Source organism: Embiotoca jacksoni, unplaced genomic scaffold (assembly GCF_022577435.1).
Source record: "Embiotoca jacksoni isolate LCO1_2020_lvr unplaced genomic scaffold, fEmbJac1.0.p SCAF_4, whole genome shotgun sequence".
NCBI classification, from domain to species: Eukaryota; Metazoa; Chordata; class Actinopteri; family Embiotocidae; genus Embiotoca; species Embiotoca jacksoni.
Window position 1 is genome coordinate 9,132,352 of NW_027185392.1, and position 21,908 is coordinate 9,154,259.

At 41.0% G+C, this 21,908-nt stretch overlaps 1 protein-coding gene across 2 annotated transcripts; it reads left to right on the forward strand.

Annotated features, from left to right (window-relative positions):
- The first annotated feature begins 329 nt into the window (after positions 1 to 329).
- On the forward strand, positions 330 to 21,858 carry LOC138208850 (transcription activator BRG1). Of its 2 annotated transcripts, none has more exons than XM_069167030.1 (34): positions 330 to 411; positions 1,016 to 1,269; positions 2,515 to 2,647; positions 3,876 to 4,439; positions 4,633 to 4,731; positions 5,250 to 5,508; positions 5,747 to 5,873; positions 5,972 to 6,145; positions 6,259 to 6,432; positions 6,543 to 6,716; positions 6,887 to 6,934; positions 7,574 to 7,704; positions 8,492 to 8,561; positions 8,648 to 8,757; positions 8,862 to 9,009; positions 9,372 to 9,535; positions 9,684 to 9,750; positions 9,895 to 10,005; positions 10,566 to 10,808; positions 10,922 to 11,035; positions 11,514 to 11,621; positions 11,808 to 11,894; positions 12,049 to 12,095; positions 12,180 to 12,346; positions 12,517 to 12,680; positions 13,073 to 13,333; positions 13,417 to 13,494; positions 13,585 to 13,803; positions 13,955 to 14,217; positions 16,155 to 16,263; positions 16,416 to 16,517; positions 18,404 to 18,536; positions 19,022 to 19,161; positions 19,695 to 21,858. In XM_069167030.1, the coding sequence occupies exons 1-34, from the start codon at positions 339 to 341 to the stop codon at positions 19,728 to 19,730; spliced, it is 5,151 nt and encodes a 1,716-aa protein (XP_069023131.1). In that variant the 5' UTR covers positions 330 to 338; the 3' UTR covers positions 19,731 to 21,858. The 2 variants fall into 2 exon arrangements, with proteins under 2 accessions (XP_069023131.1, XP_069023132.1); XM_069167031.1 differs by having other exon boundaries at positions 8,492 to 8,549.
- Positions 21,859 to 21,908: the final 50 nt, after the last annotated feature.

Below are 21,908 nucleotides of genomic sequence, written 5' to 3' on the forward strand. Positions count from 1 at the left end.
GCTACTCATTGGTTCATGCTGAATTTAGACCTAGTATTTTGAGAGGTGTCTGAGCTGTGTTTATCACTTCTTTTTTTTTTAATTCATTAATGTTGGGTTTCTACTATTGCATTTCTATTTATTGTTAACTGGTAGTTTTTCGTGTCATTCATTTACTGTATTTATTATGTAATAACCTCAATTCATGATTCACCAGTGGTAGGTATTTGATATAACTATATAACTATTCTGCATTTTTTTGAAACTACATTTCAAGCTTGATATACTGTTAATGGAGCCTCGCTGGCGCCGCGCACGCATGCGCGCTGCTGGACAGCCGTGACTAGACATTCGGTCATATGAGCGGTGGAGGGGGGCGCTCGAGCCACGTCGGTGAAACAAATCAACGCTTGAAGGCAGATTACAAAGAGGGTGAGTAGACTAATTGCGACAACTGCTGCGTCTTTTTTTTTTTTTTTTTTTTTTTTTTTTTTTTTTTATCTCCAAAATATTTGCTCGGGAGCGCTGAAATCCACCCAGGACTGCCTGTCCTGTTGATGCAGGTAGGTCAGTCGCACAAGCACAGTCCGCCATTCCATTTTTTTTTTTTTTATATATTTAACGAGACACCCTTCATAGTCTGACTGGGTAAATTCTCAGCAGCACGGACTCGTGTGCATAATTTACTGTAGGCTATTTCTGGCCGTGTTCAGTTTAAGTTTCGTGCTGCAGCTGTAATTGCAAATGCGCGCAACGGGTGATTTGGTGCAGCGCAGCAGGAGAATAGAGAATAGAGAATATACATCTGATACGCGTTGGGCAAAATTCACCCATATCCTGCAAATATTGTGCATCCATATCATTTATCAGTAAAGCACAGCTGAGGTCAGATATCCAGCTTTGTTGCTATTTTTTTTTTTTTTAAGAATATTGTCTTAATGAAAACACTTTATTAAATTCTTATTTAGATGAGTAACTTGTGCAGATTATATTTCCATCCTTCTCTTCCTCCCCTCTGTCATTTCTCTCCTCTCAGGTGCCTGCTGCTCATCCAGGAGCAAGAGAACCAGGGCTATGTCAGCGCCAGATCCTCCCATGGGAGGCACCCCTCGTCCAGGTCCCTCCCCTGGTCCGGGTCCTTCCCCTGGTGCAATGTTGGGTCCCAGCCCCGGGCCCTCCCCAGGCTCCTCTCACAGTATGATGGGCCCCAGCCCTGGTCCTCCCTCCTCTGGACACTCTCAGCCAGGGCCCTCTGGATACGGCCCGGACAACATGCACCCTCTGCACAAAGTAAGGATGTTCAAACACTTGCAGTCTCACTGAGACCTGCCATAATCTCCATGCTGATCATTCCTGCCCTTTAGGAAACAAGGGTGTATTTTTAAATGCATGTTCCACAAATTTGTGTGTAATTCATGCATGAATTTAAACATTTAAACATTACATTTTCTTACAGACTTTATACTGTCTATCAACTGTATGGTAAAACATTGAAACCTCATCATCTGTGGACCTACACGCTATAGTTGCAGGTGTAATATCTCTTCACATTCACTTTAATTAGCTGTTGTGTATTTTAATGATATATCTGTCATGGCCATACTAAATAAACATGCTGTATGTAATGTTTAATACACTATAACATACCCTAACCACAAACAGAGTTTATTACAAAATTTTAAAAGTAAAGTGTCTAACAGAGGAAAAACAGGAACATTTGATGGTCAAACCCCAGCCCGCTCCCTCCGCTCTGCATCTGCCAATCGGCTTGTCGCTCCCTCACTGCAAGCTAAACACTCTACAAAATCACGACTGTTTGCTGTCCTGGCTCCTAAATGGTGGAATGAGCTCCCCAATGACATCAGGACAGCAGAAAGTCTGTACATCTTCCGCCGCAAACTAAAAACACACCTCTTCCGATTTTACCTTGAATAGGTAGCACTTTAGTAGCAATTAAAATGGCACTTACTTGTAGCACTTTGAAGTTTGGCTATCTTGAAGAAAATTGTACTTTCTTGATTGTTGTTGTTCTGAATTTGTACCCTCATGGTTGAAATGCACTTATTGTAATTCGCTTTGGATAAAAGCGTCAGCTAAATGAAATGTAATGTAATGTAATTATATTATTCTGTTTTGGGAGAATTTATCTGTTTCTACAATATTTGTTCCAGAATTTTAATTTTAGGAGTATGCTGTTAATGTCAGATTAAGTTGAAATGTTTTTTTTTTGTTTTTTTTTAAATCGACAAAGCCGTTCCTGTGAAAGCAGCTGTAAATTAACGAATTCTCATATTTACCATAAATCACCTACTGTTCTAACATGATAGAACTAACTTCTTTTTTTTTTAACAAATCTGTAACATAAAATAACAACAAAGCAACAACAACAACAAAAGTGTACATTATTTTTTAATATTATTACTATTTTAGTCTTTATTTTAATGTCAGTTTCCTGTTTCTTTTTCCTCACCAAAACTGTACTACTTTTGCATGTACAACTTTTGAATTAATCCCCCTATTTAATTTCTCCCACAGCCCATGGAGGCCTTGCACGAAAAGAGCTTGAGTGAGGAGAGTCGCTTCAGTCAGATGAAGGGACTGTCTATGAGACAGGGCGGGCACAGTGGCATGGGTCCCCCACCCAGTCCTCTGGACCAACACTCACAAGGTACACCTGCTCCGTGGACTTTATCCTTGAGCAATTTAATTCTTCCCAGCGTTGTGCAAGTCAGGTGGTGTGCTTTTAAATGTAGTGGTGTGGTCATACGGCCCGATTGGCTCACAGGGAGTGTCTCTGCTGTCACAAGCTATGATATGAAGTGTGAATCATTGTTTCAAACTCTTTACATTTCTTTTAATATAAGATACAGGAAATCATTCCTGCCCACTGCAATAAGACTGTACAATAACTCACCTCTGGCAAAAATCCATCACGCAACAATAACACAGTTGGTTGTCTGTTTACTTGTTTGTTTAAATATTTGCACTATTGTTTAGTTAGTTTTAATTTAATTTAATTATTCTATTTTATTCTATTTATTGTATATACTATGCATTTTTATATTTAATATTTTACTGTTGTTTTATTGCTTTCCTGTACCTATAATGCTGCTGTAGCAAAAATATTTCCCCTTGTGGGATTAATAAAGTATCTATCTATCTATCTATCTATCTATCTAGCTATCTATCTATCTAGCTATCTATCTAGCTATCTAATATCAAAATGCTAAAAACCATGCAATGTCTTAGTTCAGTCTAATGTTAACAGTCTGGCAGCAGCTCTGGAGCTTAGCCTCTGCATGCTGCCCTCTGTAAGGAAGGTAGGGCGTGAAACAAGACATTTAGACAGACAGACAGGCTTAACACTGTGAATCAGAGATAGAAAACCTTTTGAAATAACAGTCTGGAAGGATTTGGTCAGTGTTAGGCAACAGTTCATTGTTTATTTGGCGGCGTTGCAGGCTTTTCTTACAAGAATAGTTTGGACATTTTGGGATATACACTTATTCACACTCTTGTCAAAAGTTAGATGAGAAAATTTACACCACTCTCATGTCTGTATGTGGAATATGAAACTACAGCCAGCAGCTGGTTAGCTCAGCATAAAGACTGGAAACAGGTAAACAGTTAGCCTAGCCCTCTTGATCTCTGAAGTCTGCTAATTAACATGTTCGGTCCTGGTGAAAAAAAAACTAAGTTTGAAAATGATAAGCTGTGGTTTTATGGTGGTTTTGTGTGGGAATATTTCTTGGCCATGTATAGTAAGGTCACTGTCCAGGAAGAAAGTCACAGTGCTTGGATTGAGATGCCGTAAGCATATATATATCTTAAAATTTTACTTTAAGGACCCCAGCCAAGTAACTCTACCTGTCTGCCTTTCTATCTGTGTTTTCCAGGCTACCACTCTCCATTAGGCGGCTCTGACCACTCCAGCCCTGTCCCTTCAAATGGTCCCCCCTCTGGGCCTCTCATGCCATCATCTGCCTCCTCATCGTCCTCTGGTGGCCCTGGCTCTGTCTCTACACCTTTAGACGGCCCCAGTGGAGATCAACACACTTTGGGTCCGAATAACCGGCCCGGCCCTCCAGGAAGTTCTGGACCAGGTCCTAGCCCTGGACCCAATCTTGGTCCTGGTGTCCCCAGCCTTGTTTCTGGCCTTGAAACTACTGGCCCCGCTGGACCAGTAGGTCCTGGTGGCCCTAGCGGGCCAACTCCCTTCAACCAGAACCAGCTTCACCAACTCAGAGCCCAGATCATGGCTTATAAGATGCTGGCCCGGGGGCAGCCCCTGCCAGATCACCTCCAGATGGCTGTCCAGGGAAAGAGGCCGATGCCGGGGATGCAACAGCAGCAGCCCATGCCGAGCCTGGCTCCTGGAACTGGAGGAGGGCCAGGAGGTGGTCCAGGAGGACCAGGTCCAGGACCTGGGCCAATGGGCTCAGCATACAGCCGAGCTCATGGTGAGCATGCATGGCTGGAATACAAAGCTATATCCAGCGGTCTATTGAGTAATTAACAGATAGAAGACAAATTTATATCTGTATGTAACATGAAATCTTCTGCAAATGTTCACAAAACTCTTCTCAAACTTTAGCAGATGTGTTATGAAAGTTCCATTAAGCTGAAAACAATCTGCACTTTTTTGTTTCTTAGGAATGATGGGTCCAAACATGCCTCCTCCAGGCCCTTCAGGGACTCCAGCTGGGATGCAGGGACAAAACCCCAATGGACCCCCAAAGTCCTGGCCTGAAGGTATGTGGTGCTGCTCAATGAGTGCTGATAAGTTCAAATAAATTCTACTTATTACCACTAATCCAGGTAAGAAAATGAATCAATTGATAAAATGAAAACAGTATGTTTATATGCCAATATTTACGGTCAATTCTGGTCTTTTATTAAAGTCATTAATTTTCTGGTTACAATGGTAAGTGTTTAAAGCTTTAGTATTAGATTCACATTGTAAGCACTGGTCAAATAGAATTGAATAATTATTGTATAGTTTTGACAGCTGAAACTTCCCCATGTTATAGCAGGAAAGTCACTGTAAATTATCACTTTGATAAATGTTACATTACAGTTTGATGTCACAGTTTTAGAGCCCTGGTGTGTACTATACTGTTTTCATGTCACGTCAGACTTGGCTGCCTAAATGGAACAAAGTCATAAATAATATTATTAGTGACATCTGTGCTTTTTCTGCTATGAGATGTCAAAATTTCTGCTGTGACTATAGACGTGTGGTATTGACATTTCCTTTTGTGTTCTTCGAGGCCCCATGGTGAATGCAGCAGCCCCCTCCAACGCACCCCAAAAACTGATCCCCCCTCAGCCCACTGGCCGGCCCTCTCCTGCTCCCCCTTCAGTTCCCCCAGCCGCCTCCCCAGTCATGCCCCCACAGACGCAGTCCCCCGGCCAGCCAGCGCAGCCTACTCCAATGATGCCTTACCACGCCAAGCAGAACCGCATCACCCCCATCCAGAAACCCTGTGGCCTGGATCCGGTGGAGATACTGCAGGAGAGGGAGTACAGGTACACCAGGATCTTTGGGGATGCAAAGGGATTAATGTGTAACACAGATTGATTTAGAGTTTCCTTACTGAATTTATGATTTTTTTTTTTCCATGTGTTCAAAACTTTTAAGTATGTATTTATCACAGGCTTTTTCTTTTTATTGACTACCAGAGATACTCAAAATGCATCCTTATGAAGAAAAGCATGAAGAGAACAGTATATAAATAACTCCCCTTACTACCGTTTGCTCCTTCAGGTTACAGGCTCGTATAACCCATCGCATCGCTGAACTTGAGAACCTGCCGGGTTCTCTGGCTGGTGATTTACGTACCAAAGCTACTATCGAGCTCAAAGCCCTCCGACTGCTTAACTTCCAGAGACAGGTATGCACTATATCAAAGATCATTTTCCGGTCACTGTTGAACGGAGGTGATGGCAGTTCCACTGGTGACTTCATGGTTCTGTTTGCATGACTCCACAGCTGCGTCAAGAGGTGGTCGTGTGTATGCGACGCGACACAGCTCTGGAGACCGCCCTTGATGCCAAGGCCTACAAACGAAGCAAGCGTCAGTCTCTGCGAGAGGCCCGCATCACAGAGAAACTGGAGAAACAGCAGAAGATTGAGCAAGAGCGCAAACGCAGACAAAAACATCAGGTAGAGGACAAACTGTTGAAGTTCCCTGTGATACTATTAAACGCTGTACTTTTGTGACTGACTCCTCTATTCTCCTTTGTTTCTTTTCTGTCCTCCACCTAATATAACCCTAGGAGTACCTCAACAGCATCCTCCAGCATGCCAAAGACTTCAAGGAGTACCACCGGTCAATCACAGGCAAAATTCTGAAACTGACCAAAGCTGTGGCCACTTACCATGCCAACACCGAACGGGAGCAGAAGAAGGAGAATGAGCGTATTGAGAAGGAGAGGATGAGGAGGCTTATGGTAAAAGAAACCATATTATCAAAAGGCATGCACATACACACTTAGCAGTATGCAAACCCTCGTACACACACACACACACACACACACACTATATCTGTCTGTCTTCCCAGGCTGAGGATGAGGAGGGTTACCGTAAACTGATTGACCAAAAGAAGGACAAGCGCCTGGCCTACCTGCTGCAGCAAACTGATGAGTACGTTGCCAACCTCACAGAGCTGGTCAGAGCTCACAAAGCTGCACAGGCCCTCAAGGAGAAGAAAAAGAAGAAGAAGAAAAAGAAGAAGGTTTGCAAAACCCATTTATTATCACTCTCTACCACTAGTACTAGAAAGTCTGAATACCACAGACTTTTGTTTCTGCTGTGTTCTGTGCTCCTGTAGTGTATTAGTGACTTTTTCACCTTAGATTTGTATGTGAACTGTTTGCGATTAGTACACTTCTACTTATGTTGCAGTTGGAGATTGCAGAGGGTCAGACTCCTGCCTTGGGGCCTGATGGAGAGGTGAGCGGATGCAGCAGCCGAACTAAAGGCTTCAGAGATACAGATGACTATATGTAAATCTAAAAATATCTAAAAATACACACTTTTACTTTAAATATGCTGGGTCAACAATGCAATTCTGATTCTTTGTTTTGTTGCTTTCTGTGGTCTGTAGAGACACGCATTAGAGATCAGATTTCACACAGAGACTTAGGACATAGTGCTCTGCTTTCTTTAGTGTTGTCATGGCAGGGTAGAAACTGCACACTGTTTATGCATTTTTTTAACTTACTGTTCACTGCAGGGAAACATGTCATCCAGTGAGATTTTCATCAGACACAAACAGCACAAACAAAAATCACATTATACAGACTGTGCAGCACATATGTCCTGGTAATTTGCAATAGATGAATAAATATTGAAGGTATTGGCTACAGCTCAAAGCGACCATGTGTGTGTATTCAAATATATAGATATTTCTTAGATGTTGTGTGGGTGTTGAATTGGCTGACAAGCACCAGTGTTATCACCACCGATGTAAAACTTAACCTCTACACATAGAATAACCATCTGAAGCTCCTATTTCCATCAGCCACAGTTTAAATTAAGCCTAATTAAAGTAGCTCAGTTTGAAACACAATCTGCCTCTTCCCCCTGCAGCCTCTGGATGAGACGAGTCAGATGAGTGACCTGCCCGTGAAGGTCATCCATGTGGACAGTGGGAACATCCTGACAGGGGTGGATGCTCCCAAAGCTGGACAGCTGGAGACCTGGCTGGAGATGAACCCAGGGTGAGACACAGGAACCGGGGAGACTTTCACTTGTGTAGGAGAATGTGATGAAAAGAAACGCACGTCTTTTTTTAGCCAATGCAAGTTGTGTGGCTATAGATGCAGTAATGATGTCTGTCTGTTAGTGTGTTGATTTAAATGTTAGCACTGAAGGAATTACCATGAAAAATGGTACAGGCCAAGTCAGATATGAACTGTTATTAATGTATGCAGGCACACTAAATATTACATTTCTAAGGTTAAATTGCTGAAATTCTGAATGTTGGATTCTAAATATAGTTTAACATGCTATTAGTATGCGAGTTAGTTAACATGCTACAGAGCTAAGCATTGCTTAACAGGCTACTTGTATTATGGTGCCAAACACTGCTTCACTATTGCTTGACTATTATATACATTAGCTCGTTAACTTGAACATGAAAATGCTAACAAGCTTGGTATTGCATGCTAATTGTAATCATTTTAATTGTCTTGGTAATTGCTAATGTCACATGACACGCATCTGCAACAATTAGTATTCACTTCAAAGCCCAGTGGAGCCAAACTACGCCTGAAGTACAGATTGATAAAGATTGAGTTGTACTGAGGCCAAATGTTTTGGATTTTCCTCCGAGTCGCAAGGATTTAATGAAAAGAAAATGTACTGTTTTTTTTGTAGGTTTAAGTGGTTAGTTCTTTGTCATGTAACAGAGGTTAGGAAGTTAAACGTACATGAGAATGTCACTATTAGGACAATTTTAAGTCCCTTTAGTCTGTTTGATCTCAGTATTCATGTATGTCTGTGCAGTTATGAGGTGGCTCCCCGTTCGGACAGTGAGGACAGCGAGGAGGAGGAAGAGGAGGAGGTTGGTTGTTTTGTAAGACATGTTTGAAGTTACTTCCACATTCATTGCTCCATTGGGAGGAAAAAAAAACAAGTTTTCACCAAAGAACTGTCTGTCAGGAAGAAGAAGAGGAGCTTCATCCTTCAGCGGCTCCGGTCGAGGAAAAGAAGAAGATCGCAGATCCTGACAGCGAAGATGTATCAGAGGTGGACGTCCGGCACATCATTGAGTGAGTCCCTGTACAGAACGCTATACCTGATTATGCTTGGATATATTTGACTACAATTGATGCCATGAATGAGTAAATGTCATCATGCTTTACACTGTTTGCAGGAACGCTAAACAGGATGTGGATGACGAGTATAGCGGTGCAGCGTTTGCTCGAGGACTCCAGTCATATTACTCTGTGGCTCACGCCGTCACAGAGAGGGTGGAGAAACAGTCCAGTTTGTTGATAAATGGACAGCTCAAACAGTATCAGGTAAACATACACGAACAAAGAAATACATGAGGTGATGACAAATTGTTATTCCTGATTATTTAATGGACAGTTCACAGAAATTTGTTAATGGTCAACGGCGTTAGACAGACAATTTTTGGTTGCCACTGAGGCATATTTTGATTTGTTTGGTAAAATATTGAAAATATATATATTATTTCCCCACAACAAGCTATTTTTTCCTGTTTGATACTTGTTTTTAGTTTAATGTGTATTCATTAGCTCATTCTGAACAGTATGACTGTGTGGTAACTGGTGATAACATAAACAGTTTATTCTCCTCTCATATGGCAAAAAAAAACCCTTTGGCCTATTAAAGAGAGTCCCTTGTTTTGGTCTTTCAGATTAAAGGTCTGGAGTGGCTGGTTTCCCTTTACAACAACAACCTAAATGGGATCCTGGCTGATGAGATGGGTCTGGGAAAAACCATCCAGACTATCGCCCTCATCACATACCTCATGGAGCTCAAACGGCTCAACGGACCCTACCTCATCATTGTGCCCCTCTCGTGAGCTAATCTTCATTGATTGTAAATGTATTTTAGAGGTTTTAATTCTCTTTTATTAGATAAGCTATTTAAAGAAACACTTCAATATACAGGAAAAGGACTTTGAATAAATTGTTGAATTGACAACCGGGCTGTCTCTCATTGACAGAACTCTTTCTAATTGGGTGTATGAGTTTGACAAGTGGGCACCAACTGTTGTGAAAGTGTCCTACAAGGTGAGCGTTTGCAACCACCAAGATTTCATTTTTCTTTCTTCTTGCTCATAAATGCTAAGTGCAACACTATGTGTCTGTTATTGGTGCCTTTATCATAAAATGTTGTGAGTTGCTTTTTTTTTTAATTTAAATTTTTTGTTTTAGGGATCTCCTGCTGCCAGAAGAGCCTTTGTGCCCCAACTGCGTAGTGGCAAGTTTAACGTTTTACTCACCACTTATGAGTACATCATCAAGGACAAACAAGTACTGGCCAAGGTGAGATGGGGCGTACGGACAAACACAGACACAAGGACACACACAAACACACCAAAGCAGTCGTTGTATAATTCTGTCCCTCTACAAGTTTATAATATTTTGCTGCTTTTTTTTTTATATCTTATTTGTTTATCATTTGATTTTTCTTGAGGTTTTGGTGTGTTTTTGTGTTGGCTCCCTAACTCCCCAAATTGCTCTATTTGAGAATTTGAGTCTGGCAAATCTGACCTCCCCCTCTGCTGCGTCTCAGTGCTTTTTCCTAGGTCCTGCAACACATTGACATGGCCTGTAAACCACGTCCCCACTGTCCTGACCATCATGTAGTCATGTAGGGTTCCTGACTGTGCTGACAGGTGGGTGTTGTAGTTCAGGCAAGCGCTTCCTACGTGGTGGCTCAAGGCTCTGGTTTGGGACTCAGCCAGCTTGAGTCATGTGGACAAAATGGACAAGAAATCATCCTGTTACACACTTTTTGGTTGATTTGGATAGACTGAAGCAATAAGCTGGAGTAGTGATACATTGGCTATATCTGGATGTACTCCAATCCTGTCCTTCTCCAGATCCGCTGGAAGTACATGATTGTGGACGAAGGTCACCGTATGAAAAACCACCACTGTAAACTGACCCAGGTCCTGAACACCCACTACCTTGCTCCGCGACGTGTCCTGCTGACAGGGACGCCGCTGCAGAACAAACTGCCTGAGCTGTGGGCGCTGCTCAATTTCCTCCTGCCTACAATCTTTAAGAGCTGCAGCACCTTCGAGCAGTGGTTTAATGCCCCTTTCGCTATGACTGGAGAGAAGGTGAGCAGTAAATGCAGAATATGTTGTCTATATTTATACTACATATCCCAGGATGTGTATGAGAGGTTATAGCAGGTGTTTTTATTGTGAAGTTTCTGTCTCTTCCTCTCCAGGTGGACCTGAATGAGGAGGAGACTATCTTGATCATTCGTCGTCTTCACAAAGTGCTACGGCCCTTCCTGTTACGAAGACTAAAGAAGGAAGTGGAGGCGCAGCTTCCAGAGAAAGTAAAGAGTGCCTCTTTCTACATAACCAACAAACAGGCAAACATTCACACTAACACAGGTCCAGATGTATATGATGGGGAAACAAATCCATCTCATTTTAGTTCTTCTGGTGGTCTCCTGCATCCTTTGTGTGGAATGTAGACATTTCACAACAGGAAAAGCACAGGTGTAAATAACACCATTAATGAATTCTCTGCCATCATTCTCATCATCATTCTCTTCAGCTGCATCAATTTCAGTGTCTTGATACTGTGGATGCTGGCTCACTGTCACACTGCCATCGCCTCCTGGGATACTTGAATAGAATGGACGATCACAGTCCAGCACGACTGCGCTGAAAGTTATACAATTTTTACAGAGAGCTTGTGAGGCCCGTGTCTCTCCTTGAATCACATTGAATCCCAAATACAAAAGTGTAAGGACAAAGTCCCTTTGTCTACTTCTCTAATGGATACAATCTTCTTCTCCTCTCCATCAGGTGGAATACGTGATCAAGTGTGACATGTCGTCTCTTCAGAGGGTGCTGTACAGGCACATGCAGGCCAAGGGCGTCCTGCTCACTGACGGATCAGAGAAAGACAAGAAGGTGAATAAACAATTGCATTGTCATTAAAGGGTTTAGTTTTCGATGTCATTTTAACTACACTACATTTCCAAAATAAATTTGTCTATGCTCTTCATTTGATTTTGGACAGATAAAAGTGTTAAATATTTACCGATTACTGCTTTTGAGTTGGTAAGTCCTGTTGCACAACCAACTTGTGTTTACCAGGGTAAAGGGGGCACAAAGACACTGATGAACACCATCATGCAGCTGCGGAAGATCTGTAACCACCCGTATATGTTCCAGCAAATAGAGGTACCGCTCACAAGTGTGACACAGACACATTCTGTTTGCAGTTACTCGGTTTGTTATTGACAGACTTTGAGCTATGTCTTATAATAATAATCCGCATAAAAATACACACAATTAAAATGGCCCAATATATTTTTGATTGTTTCTTTTTTAATAGGAATCCTTCTCTGAACATTTAGGATTCTCTGGTGGGATAGTCCAGGGGTAAGTACTGATTCCTCTTTAGGTCATGATCTCACACACACAAACAGTCTCCCTGGTAACCGTATACACCCGCCTATCTATCAGTGCTGACCTGTATCGGGCCTCAGGAAAGTTTGAGGTGTTGGATCGAATCCTGCCGAAGCTGAATGTCACAAACCACAAAGTGCTGCTCTTCTGTCAGATGACATCGCTCATGACCATCATGGAAGACTACTTTGCCTACCGCAGCTTCAAGTATCTGCGACTGGATGGTGAGACACGTTTGTATGCGTGTTCATGTGTCTGTCAGTCTTTTCCCTTCAGTCCCATTTCTTTTATACCCCTTCCTTTTACTTTTGGTTTGTCTGCCTGTCTTCATCTCTTTTTAATTTGTTTCCTTCACATGTCTCTCTTCTCTTTTCCCACCTTCCTTACATCTCAGGCACGACGAAGGCTGAAGACAGAGGGATGTTACTGAAGACATTCAATGAACCAGGATCAGATTACTTTATATTTCTGCTGAGCACCAGAGCTGGAGGCCTTGGCCTCAACCTGCAGTCTGCTGACACAGTGGTTATTTTTGACTCTGACTGGAACCCACACCAGGTTTGATGCACATTTTATTTTACTTTACAAAAAACGCATTTAATAATGTAAAAAAAAAAGCTCATATCAGCTAAATATCAGCTTTTTTTTTTGCTTTTAGAGGTGAGTGTTTGCGGGACAGTTACCAAATAACAATGGACATGGACACAGCAAATGTCCCCAGAAGACTAGGGAAGATGTCTCTGTCTTCTAAACCAAAAGAACATTCATTTTTCACAGTATTATACAATTTATTGACATTGGCAGTGAAAGCAGAAATGTTTGTGTTATTCACAGTTGACAGTCACTCCTCTGACAGATGAAGGTATCAGAGAGTTGAGGTACTACCACTGTAACAAAATCTTCTCATTTGAACCCACAACGATTCATTCTCTACCTCTCGATCTCCACAGGACCTGCAGGCTCAGGACAGAGCCCACCGTATAGGTCAGCAGAACGAGGTGCGAGTGCTGCGTCTCTGTACAGTCAACAGCGTGGAGGAGAAAATCCTGGCAGCAGCCAAATACAAACTGAACGTAGATCAGAAGGTCATTCAGGCCGGCATGTTTGACCAAAAGTCTTCCAGCCACGAGCGCAGGGCTTTCTTACAGGCCATCTTGGAGCACGAGGAACAAGATGAGGTCTGGGGGCAAGACGTCTGTCTACGCATTAATGTACGTGCGTGCAACAGTGACACAAAATTCATAGATTGTGCTTTCTTATTCTCTGCTCGCCAATGTGTGTCTGCTGTATTCAGGAGGAGGATGAAGTGCCAGATGATGAGACAGTCAACCAGATGATTGCCAGGAGTGAAGAAGAGTTTGACCAGTTTATGGTAAGTGCTGTGTTTTGAAGTTCAGTTGCACCTACAGCTCGTGATAAAACTATTTTCTCCCTGCACCTTCTTTTCTTCTCCCTTCTGCAGCGTATGGACCTGGACCGGCGACGTGAGGATGCACGTAACCCGCGGCGAAAACCTCGTCTGATGGAAGAGGACGAGCTGCCCACTTGGATCATGAAGGACGATGCAGAGGTCGAGCGGCTGACCTGTGAGGAAGAAGAGGAGAAAATGTTTGGACGAGGTTCTCGGCAGCGAAAGGAGGTGGACTACAGCGATTCCCTGACCGAGAAGCAGTGGCTCAAGGTTGTTCTGGGCTCAGAAACAGATATCAGAATATACATGGCGATGGAAATACAAAGAAGAATGGATTTTCCTCTGGAGGAAGGGGCTGGTTCTTCTTTTATAATTTAAATACATGTATTGTAATCTGACAGTCTGTGTCCTCCCTGTGCAGGCGATAGAGGAGGGCACACTGGAGGAGATGGAGGAAGAGGTGCGCCACAAAAAGACGACCCGCAAGAGGAAGAGGGACCGGGACCTGGATCTCCCTGGTCCCTCCTCTTCCTTAGGGAGCCGTGGACGAGGGGACAAAGATGACGATGGGAAGAGACAGAGGAAGCGGGGACGACCACCTGCTGAGAAACTCTCCCCAAATCCTCCCGCTCTCACGAAGAAGATGAAGAAAATTGTGGACGCTGTCATCAAGTACAAAGACAGGTAGCAGAAAGATTTTTAATGACTGGCATCACAGAATAAGTGTATCACACATACCGAGTGAGACATTCGATGGCCTCTTAATGATTCAGAAGAAAGGTTTGCCACTCTCAGGGAAGGTACCACATACCAAACACAGGTGCAAATGTGACAAATCAGTGGTTGCAGTGTTATTAAAGTATTTTGTGTCAGTGTATTGATTCGCTTGTAAATATTTTATTCAATCTCTAAACTATTTATTTAAATTACTCGTGTTTTTTATTTTCAAGATAACTTAAAGTAAAGTGAAGTCATACTTTACACATTTCCTCAAATACTTTTAAATTTCCCACAAAACTGTAAACAGGAAACCAAATAGCTGTTCTGCTCTCACAAAACCTGTGTCAAAAACAAGTTATCTAAAAAAAACTTGCTTTTTCCACATCAGCATAAATATAGTTTGCACTTTGAAGAAAGAAAAAAAGTATTTAAATAATTTTTATAAATCATGTTAAAGTGAACACATTTTCTTAGTTTAGTTTAAACTGAGACTGAACATTATGCAAATACAACTCAGTTTCCCAAAAAGTTGGCATCACTTTATCATTTTAATAATACGCCAACATTTTTTTAAATTGGAGACATGTCTGGACTTTACATGCAGGCCAGTTTAACATACAGACTCTTCTACTAGATAGCCATGCAGTTGAAATACGTGCAGAATACAGTTTAGCTTAGTTTTGCTGGAATAAACAAGGCCTTCCCTGAATAAGACATTGTCTGGGTGGCAGCATATACTGCTCCAAAACCTATATATAACATTCAACATTGATGGTTCCGTCCCAGATGTGCAAGCTACCCATGCCATGTGCACTGATGCATCTCTGTACAGTCGCAGATGCTAACTTTTCAACTGAGCGCTGATAACAAGTTGGGTCTTTCCTGTCCTCTTTAGCCTGGAGGATGCAGCTTCCATTATTTCCAATTAATGCAATGCCAACTGAGGGCCCGAAAATCGAGGCCATCCTATATTGATTTCCGGCCTTGTCCCTTGTGTAAAGAGATTTCTCCAGATTCTATGAATCTTTTCATGATTTTATGGACCGTAGATGATGAAACCCCTAAATGTTTTGCAATTTACTTTAAGGAATATTATTCTTTGATTGTTGCACTTTTTTCCCACAGTATTTTTTACAGAGGGTTGAACCCCTCCCCATTTTCGCTGCGTCTCTCTGTGATGCTCTTTTTTTTTATAACCAATCATGTCACTGATCTGTTGCCAATTAACCTGATTAGTTATAAGATGTTCCAACAGGTGTATTTTTTTTTTTTTTTTAGCTTTACACGACTTTTCTAGTCTTTTGTTGCCCCCGTCCCAACTTTTTTGAGACACGTTGCTAACATCAAATTCAAAAAGAGCCTATATTTTTCATAAAAAAAATACAATTTCGACATTTGATATGTGTTTGGTCTATTTTCAATTAAATAGGGTTTATGTGATTTGCAAATCATTGCATTCTATTTTTATTTTTGCATTTTACACAACATCCCAACTTTTTTGGAAACAGGGCTTTAATACTGTAGTATTAGATCAGTTTTATGTGTTAGTGTTTGCATCTTAGGACTTTGTTTAAGTCTGGCTGGTGCAGTGTTTTGTTGCTGCCACCAGAGTTTTGTATATTGACCCTATGAAAGCAGTTTGTGAAGAAACACATATTTAAGGCAATACAAAAAATAACTGGTCTGTAATTAAAACAAGAGGCTTTATTCAAACACGTATATGCGAGAAACCTTTTCCAATCAGAGCCAACTCTTTTTTTCTCTCCTATGTTTAAATAGAAATAAATGTTAATTTTTTTTTTTATTGTAATGAAGAAATTTGATGAGCTGAATCCCTGTTGGTCACATTCAAATCTTAATACATGTATTTTGTCTCGTCCTAATGATGTCATCTCCGGCAGTGCCAGTGGGCGTCAGCTGAGTGAGGTGTTCATCCAGCTTCCATCTCGAAAAGAGCTGCCAGAGTACTATGAACTGATCCGGAAGCCGGTGGACTTCAGGAAAATCAAAGTAAGATTAGAAAATATAATTTTTTCACTGCTGCAGCAAAGCACAGTACATACAACACCACCAACAAGATGATTCACAAAGTTATAGGTTAAGAGGCATGCGTGGTGTGTTATTCTATCTTGTATACAAAGTGATGTCTGTCTTTACTGTAGGAGAGGATTCGAAGTCATCGCTACCGCAGTCTTGGTGACCTGGAGAGAGACGTCATGCTGCTCTTCCAAAACGCTCAGACCTTCAACCTGGAGGGATCTCTGGTGAGACAGACCTCTTGTAATCAATATTCACTCATGGACACAGAAAAACACCAGCAGTCGTCAGGAACGTTTCCAGCCACTTGTTTTTAATGTGCATTCTTAATTTTAGCATATAACAATCTGAGAGGAAACTCAGAATTTTATTTTAAAAAATACGGCAAAAAGATGTGCAGTGGAAACAGATTCAGAGAATACATGGTGACTTACAGAAGTTACTCAAGCCTCTGCTCCACTGGAGAAACAAACTCTTCCAAGAGCACACAGCTTTTATATAAGTTATTCATTTGGAGCACCTTGTGTGTTTTCCCTCACCAAACTCTCCATCAGGTTTTTCTCATATTGGGTTTCCCTTCCTTTAAGGTTTGACTCTGCGCTCTTTAAAATGACATCATCTCGTTGTTTCCTCCTCTACTGCAGTGGTAAAAAGGCATCTGACTAGAAAATTAGCAGCACCTACTGCTTGACTCTATGAGCAGGCCCCTAATATTTGCATAACGGGTGCATAAAATGGATGTAAAAATGCTAGATTTCAAATTTTCTTTTGCCAATTTTGGGAAAGTTTGGTTTTAATTTGCGATACATTTAAAGTGAAACCCAACTTTTGTCTTCAGTGTGACTCGATTTCATTTTACACAGGATGGAAATTAATAACAGGATACCAGGGATGAGATGAGTGTTCGGGTGAAACGAGTGTCTGGTACAGCTAATGTACTTTTGACGAGTACTATATCATCCGAGTAATTGTGTCAATACCCGTGCTGGGGCCAGATACACATCGACCCCGCCTCCTCCTACTGCTCCAGCTCTGCTGAGACTCTCTCTGTCAGCCTGTTCAGTCATTAGAGGAAATAACAACTCGCGACTCTTCTGGTTCATTTCCGGCATCGGCTCGTTTCAGTCAGGTTTGTATAAAGTATCTTCAGCCGAATTACTGAGAACTTTGCTTTTACCGGATGATTCACAACTTACAGCTTGTGACTCTGCTTCTGTCGGTTATGTTTACTAACCTCCTTCCTCGTGAAGATATCTTCACTCAGCTGACCGCTTTCAAAGAGAATATAGTGCAAGTCTGAATGCATATTTCGATGTGGACTGTCTGCATAAATCACCCAGCTACCCACCGTCAGTTTATTTAATAAAATAATAAAAGCAGGCTAACGGTCTACACCCAACCTCCCACAGACAGACACACACAGACACACATTATTTGTTGAACAAAATACAAAGTCGTTTTTTTTTTTTCTTTTTTTTTAATATGTCTAGCCTGCTGTCCTGTAAATAGTTTTCTAATAAAAAAAATTAATTCAGCAATTTTTGATCAACCTGTATCAATTTCGGGCTTTAATGAACAACTTCAGGTTAGTTCCTGCCCACTTCCGGCCTAAGCCCCGCCCACTTCATGTTTAAGCCCCTCATACACGGATACAGATCATGTAGTTGGTTTAACAGATACAGATAATCTTGTACTCGCTCGTCCCTACAGGATACATTATATTTATCTCCATTTGGAAAACTTGGATGGTTGACTCGGATGAAAGCTTGATGGAACTATACATTCTGTCACTACAATATTGTGTTGCGATGAAGACTCTCATCTCTCATCAGAAAAACCTGAAATAAAGGTCAATATTTCAGACGTCTGAAAAACTGCTGGAACATCAGTTAATTTTTGGTAAAACAGTGAGAGATGATGCATCTTGTCGCTGATTGTCCCGTTGCTGATAATTGTAATGGCAGGTCACATGTTTCAGTTTTTCTCTTGATTTCCTCTGTTGAAACCCAGTACATGATGTGTTGATGCTAAATGCTGCTCTTTTCTTTCCCTGTAATTTGTTAATAATGATAATGAGCAGTCGTTTTCTGTGATGTTTCTGTTATCTGATTAGATTTATGAGGACTCTATTGTGCTCCAGTCGGTGTTCACCAGCTTGAGGCAGAAGATCGAAAAGGAGGAGGAGAGTGAAGGAGAGGACAGCGATGAAGAAGAGGAGGAGCTGGAGGAGGGATCAGAGTCAGAATGTAAGAATGTCTGTGCGTAGAGAGGAGGAACTCTGAACTCTGAACTATTTCTCTGTGACGCCTGCATAAATATATTTAGAGTTTTAGTGTGTTGTTCAGGTATTGTTCAGAAAGTGTTGTGATGTCCAGTTTATTTCGTCTCACTGATTTTTTTTTTTTTTTTTTTACTCAAAACAGACATTTTAATTTTCTGTGTTGTGGGGAAACCTGATAGCTGAGTGGTTAGGACACATGAGCACAAATGCCGCCAGCAGTGTCCTCGGTTTTGATTTCTGGTCGCCCGGATCTTAACTTCTTGTCATTCCCTTGCTCAATTTCCCCACATTTCCTCTCTGTCCACACTGCTTCTCTCTAACAAAGGAAATGCCAAAAAAAAATGTATCTTTAAATTCTCTACATTACAGTAAAGTGCTTCTTAATGCCTCGTGTTAGCTTTAGATTTATTTAACAGTAATCATATTCGTTGCATGTGTGTTTGTTTCCAGCTCGCTCAGTGAAAGTGAAAATCCGTCTAGGCAGGAAGGACAAAGGTGGCGATCGGGGGAAGGGACGCAGCAGACGAACAGGACGCACCAGAGCCAAACCTGTCGTCAGTGACGACGACTCTGAGGATGAGCAGGAAGAGGTAACTTCAAAGAAAAGGAGAAAAAATTTAGACGGACGACATGATGGACCAAAATGCTTTTTTGTTGTTATTTTCCTTTCAGCAATGAGACAATTTGTGTAAAGGAAGGGAATTTTAAAAGTCACTGCTGTAGTCACTTTTTTCATTCCCGTCTTAGTGATAGGAGTTTATCTGTTATGCGAATGTGTTTAAATCATGATTGGTTTTCTCTTCATCCTTTATGTGCTTATTAGATCGTTTGTTAGTTTACAGAATGTCTCAGAAATCTGTGAACTGATTTAAGTTAAACTTGTAAAAAAGTTAGGTCACATGGAACAACCAATTGTGATCACTTCAAAAAAAAAAAAAAAAATCTCAACATATTTTTATTTTCAGTTATTCATAATTTTTTTTTTTTTTTTTTTTTTTTTTTTTTTCAAAAACAGCAGCACTTCAACTGTGTATCAGTGTTATTTAGTGTATTTTGATTCTGCGTTGGGCCCAGATGTAGATCAAAAATAATTCTCAAAATGTTTTTGTTTCCTTCTTCTCAGGAGCGTTCCCCCAGCGCCACTGATGAGGAGGCCTGAACTGTACTGTGATGTGGCAGTGAAGGAGGCATAAAGGGATATTCCACCTGATCAAGCACCACATATACAGTAAAAAAAAAAAAAAAGAAAAAAAAAAAAGGTGCCTCAGTCAGCTCCATCCACCCTCAGTCAAATGTTGAAAAGGTACAGATGCATATTATTATTTGATTAGACATATGGATCCAGTGGAGTATAAAAAAAAATGGACATCTTGATCAAGCTTTATATTAAACTTTATCTGTTTTTCTGCTGTTCTCAGTCTGAAAAAAGTCTAAACACAAGGGGATCCAATGAGCTTTAATCTTTCTGTGCAGTTTCTCGAACATTTTACTGAGAACATCACATGTAGGTATAAAAACTACTTGAATGAACATAATAACATCATCTGTTTACATATATGACGAGAGTGGCTCAGAATGGAAAATCACAGTTTATTGAGATTACCAAGAACAAACCTGCTGTCCACTTCACACAGCAGAAAATATGTGTTTATTATGGTTGAAGGTGGACAAAGTGAAGGGTTGTTAAAGTTTCAGCATAATGTCAGTATTTGAAAACAAGTAAAATGTGTTATTAGATCCAAAGTAGAATCACATAAACTTAGTAAGTTTTCTTTTGTAATGTTTTCTGTCATTTGAATATTTTATTGACCATTTAGATAATATAATATGTTGAGACAGTGTAGACCAATAAAACTGTTCTATCAATTTTTAATTTTCCCAATAGGAGGCTTCTGTCCATCTTAAAATGTACTGCAAATGCCCTGAAGCCATGTGTAAATTCTAATTTAAAAAGCAAATTATTACTATAGTATCACTTCCGTTTAACAGTGCCCCTATTTAGTGTTTATAAGCTGTATACAAGCAACTTATTTAATTAAATTACAACTATGTTTTAGTATGTTGTCATCTATTGTCTGTTTAAAGACAATTAAAGGTATGGTTGCCCACAAGAAGAGATATAGTTGTTGAAAAATACATAAATATATACAGTATAACTACAGCATAGTGTGTTGTAAACAGTTTATTAAATCTGAATGTGGACTTATAAATACTAAATAGGGGGCGTTACGTCAAACTCTGACGTAACTGTTAAACAATTAAATTCAAACCTTGAATTATCTGGAATAACTATCCAGATTTTTCAAATTTTTTTGGACAAACTCTGATCAAAACTTGAGTTGTTAACTAACCTGAGGGGTAAAAAATGCTGTGAGTTAGTAAAATAACTGCATGTAAACAGAAAATGTTTCCAAACAGAGCTGTGTTTTTCACCCAGCGCCAAGCTACTACCTTCCCTTCCCTTCCCTTCCCGTCCCGTCCCGTCCCGTCCCGTCCCGTCCCGTCTCGTCCCTTACCTTACCTTACCTTACCTTACCTCTGGACATAAGCAAACGTGACATTTCACCTCTGCCTCACTGTGCTGTGTGTTGTAATGACGGTTAGCCTCTCTGGAGCCGCTGTGGTTGCCGAGGTGTGTGTACAGCTCGTGTTTGTGACCGTGGCTCACTGTTTTAGTTGGAAATCCAGCCTGCTGTTGGCGTCGGGTGTTTCCAGACTTCTCAGAAGCTCTTTAGCAACTCACCACAGTTATTTGACTGGGGTTCAATGGAGCTGAGGCCAAGTCACTCTCCTATATTGTATATATGGTACAGTGTGAATACAGCCCACTTCACATTGCTGCTGCTGCTTACCAACACTTCCAGTTTAAGCACTTATCACTGTTGATTGTGGACTTTGTAATTCATCGATGAGTACTGTAACTTTAATTGCTTCTCCTTCAGTTGTGGTGTGGTGATTTTAGGATTATAGAGCTGTTTCATCTGCTACGGCACTTTTTCTGTTTTTGATTTCAAGACAAAGGACCAGAGGGACAGTGGCTCTTCTCTGCTTGTGAATGCCTCACGGCTGTATGGTGTTGGATATACTGTACAGAGTATTTTTAGAGTATAATGTCAATGCACGCATGTACAGCTTGCAAGTTCAGTACTGTACTTTTTTTCATTATGGTAGGTACCTAGAGTGAACCAAAGCATCAATGTTTTCTCCATTAAGTTATCGGGGCCTGTCTGTGTTGTGTCGTATCATGTCGCTGGAACTCAGAACGAACCATTAAATCGTTGACGTTGTCTGATGTAGTGCTATAATTTAACTAAAATTAACAAGCAAGTGTTTTGGT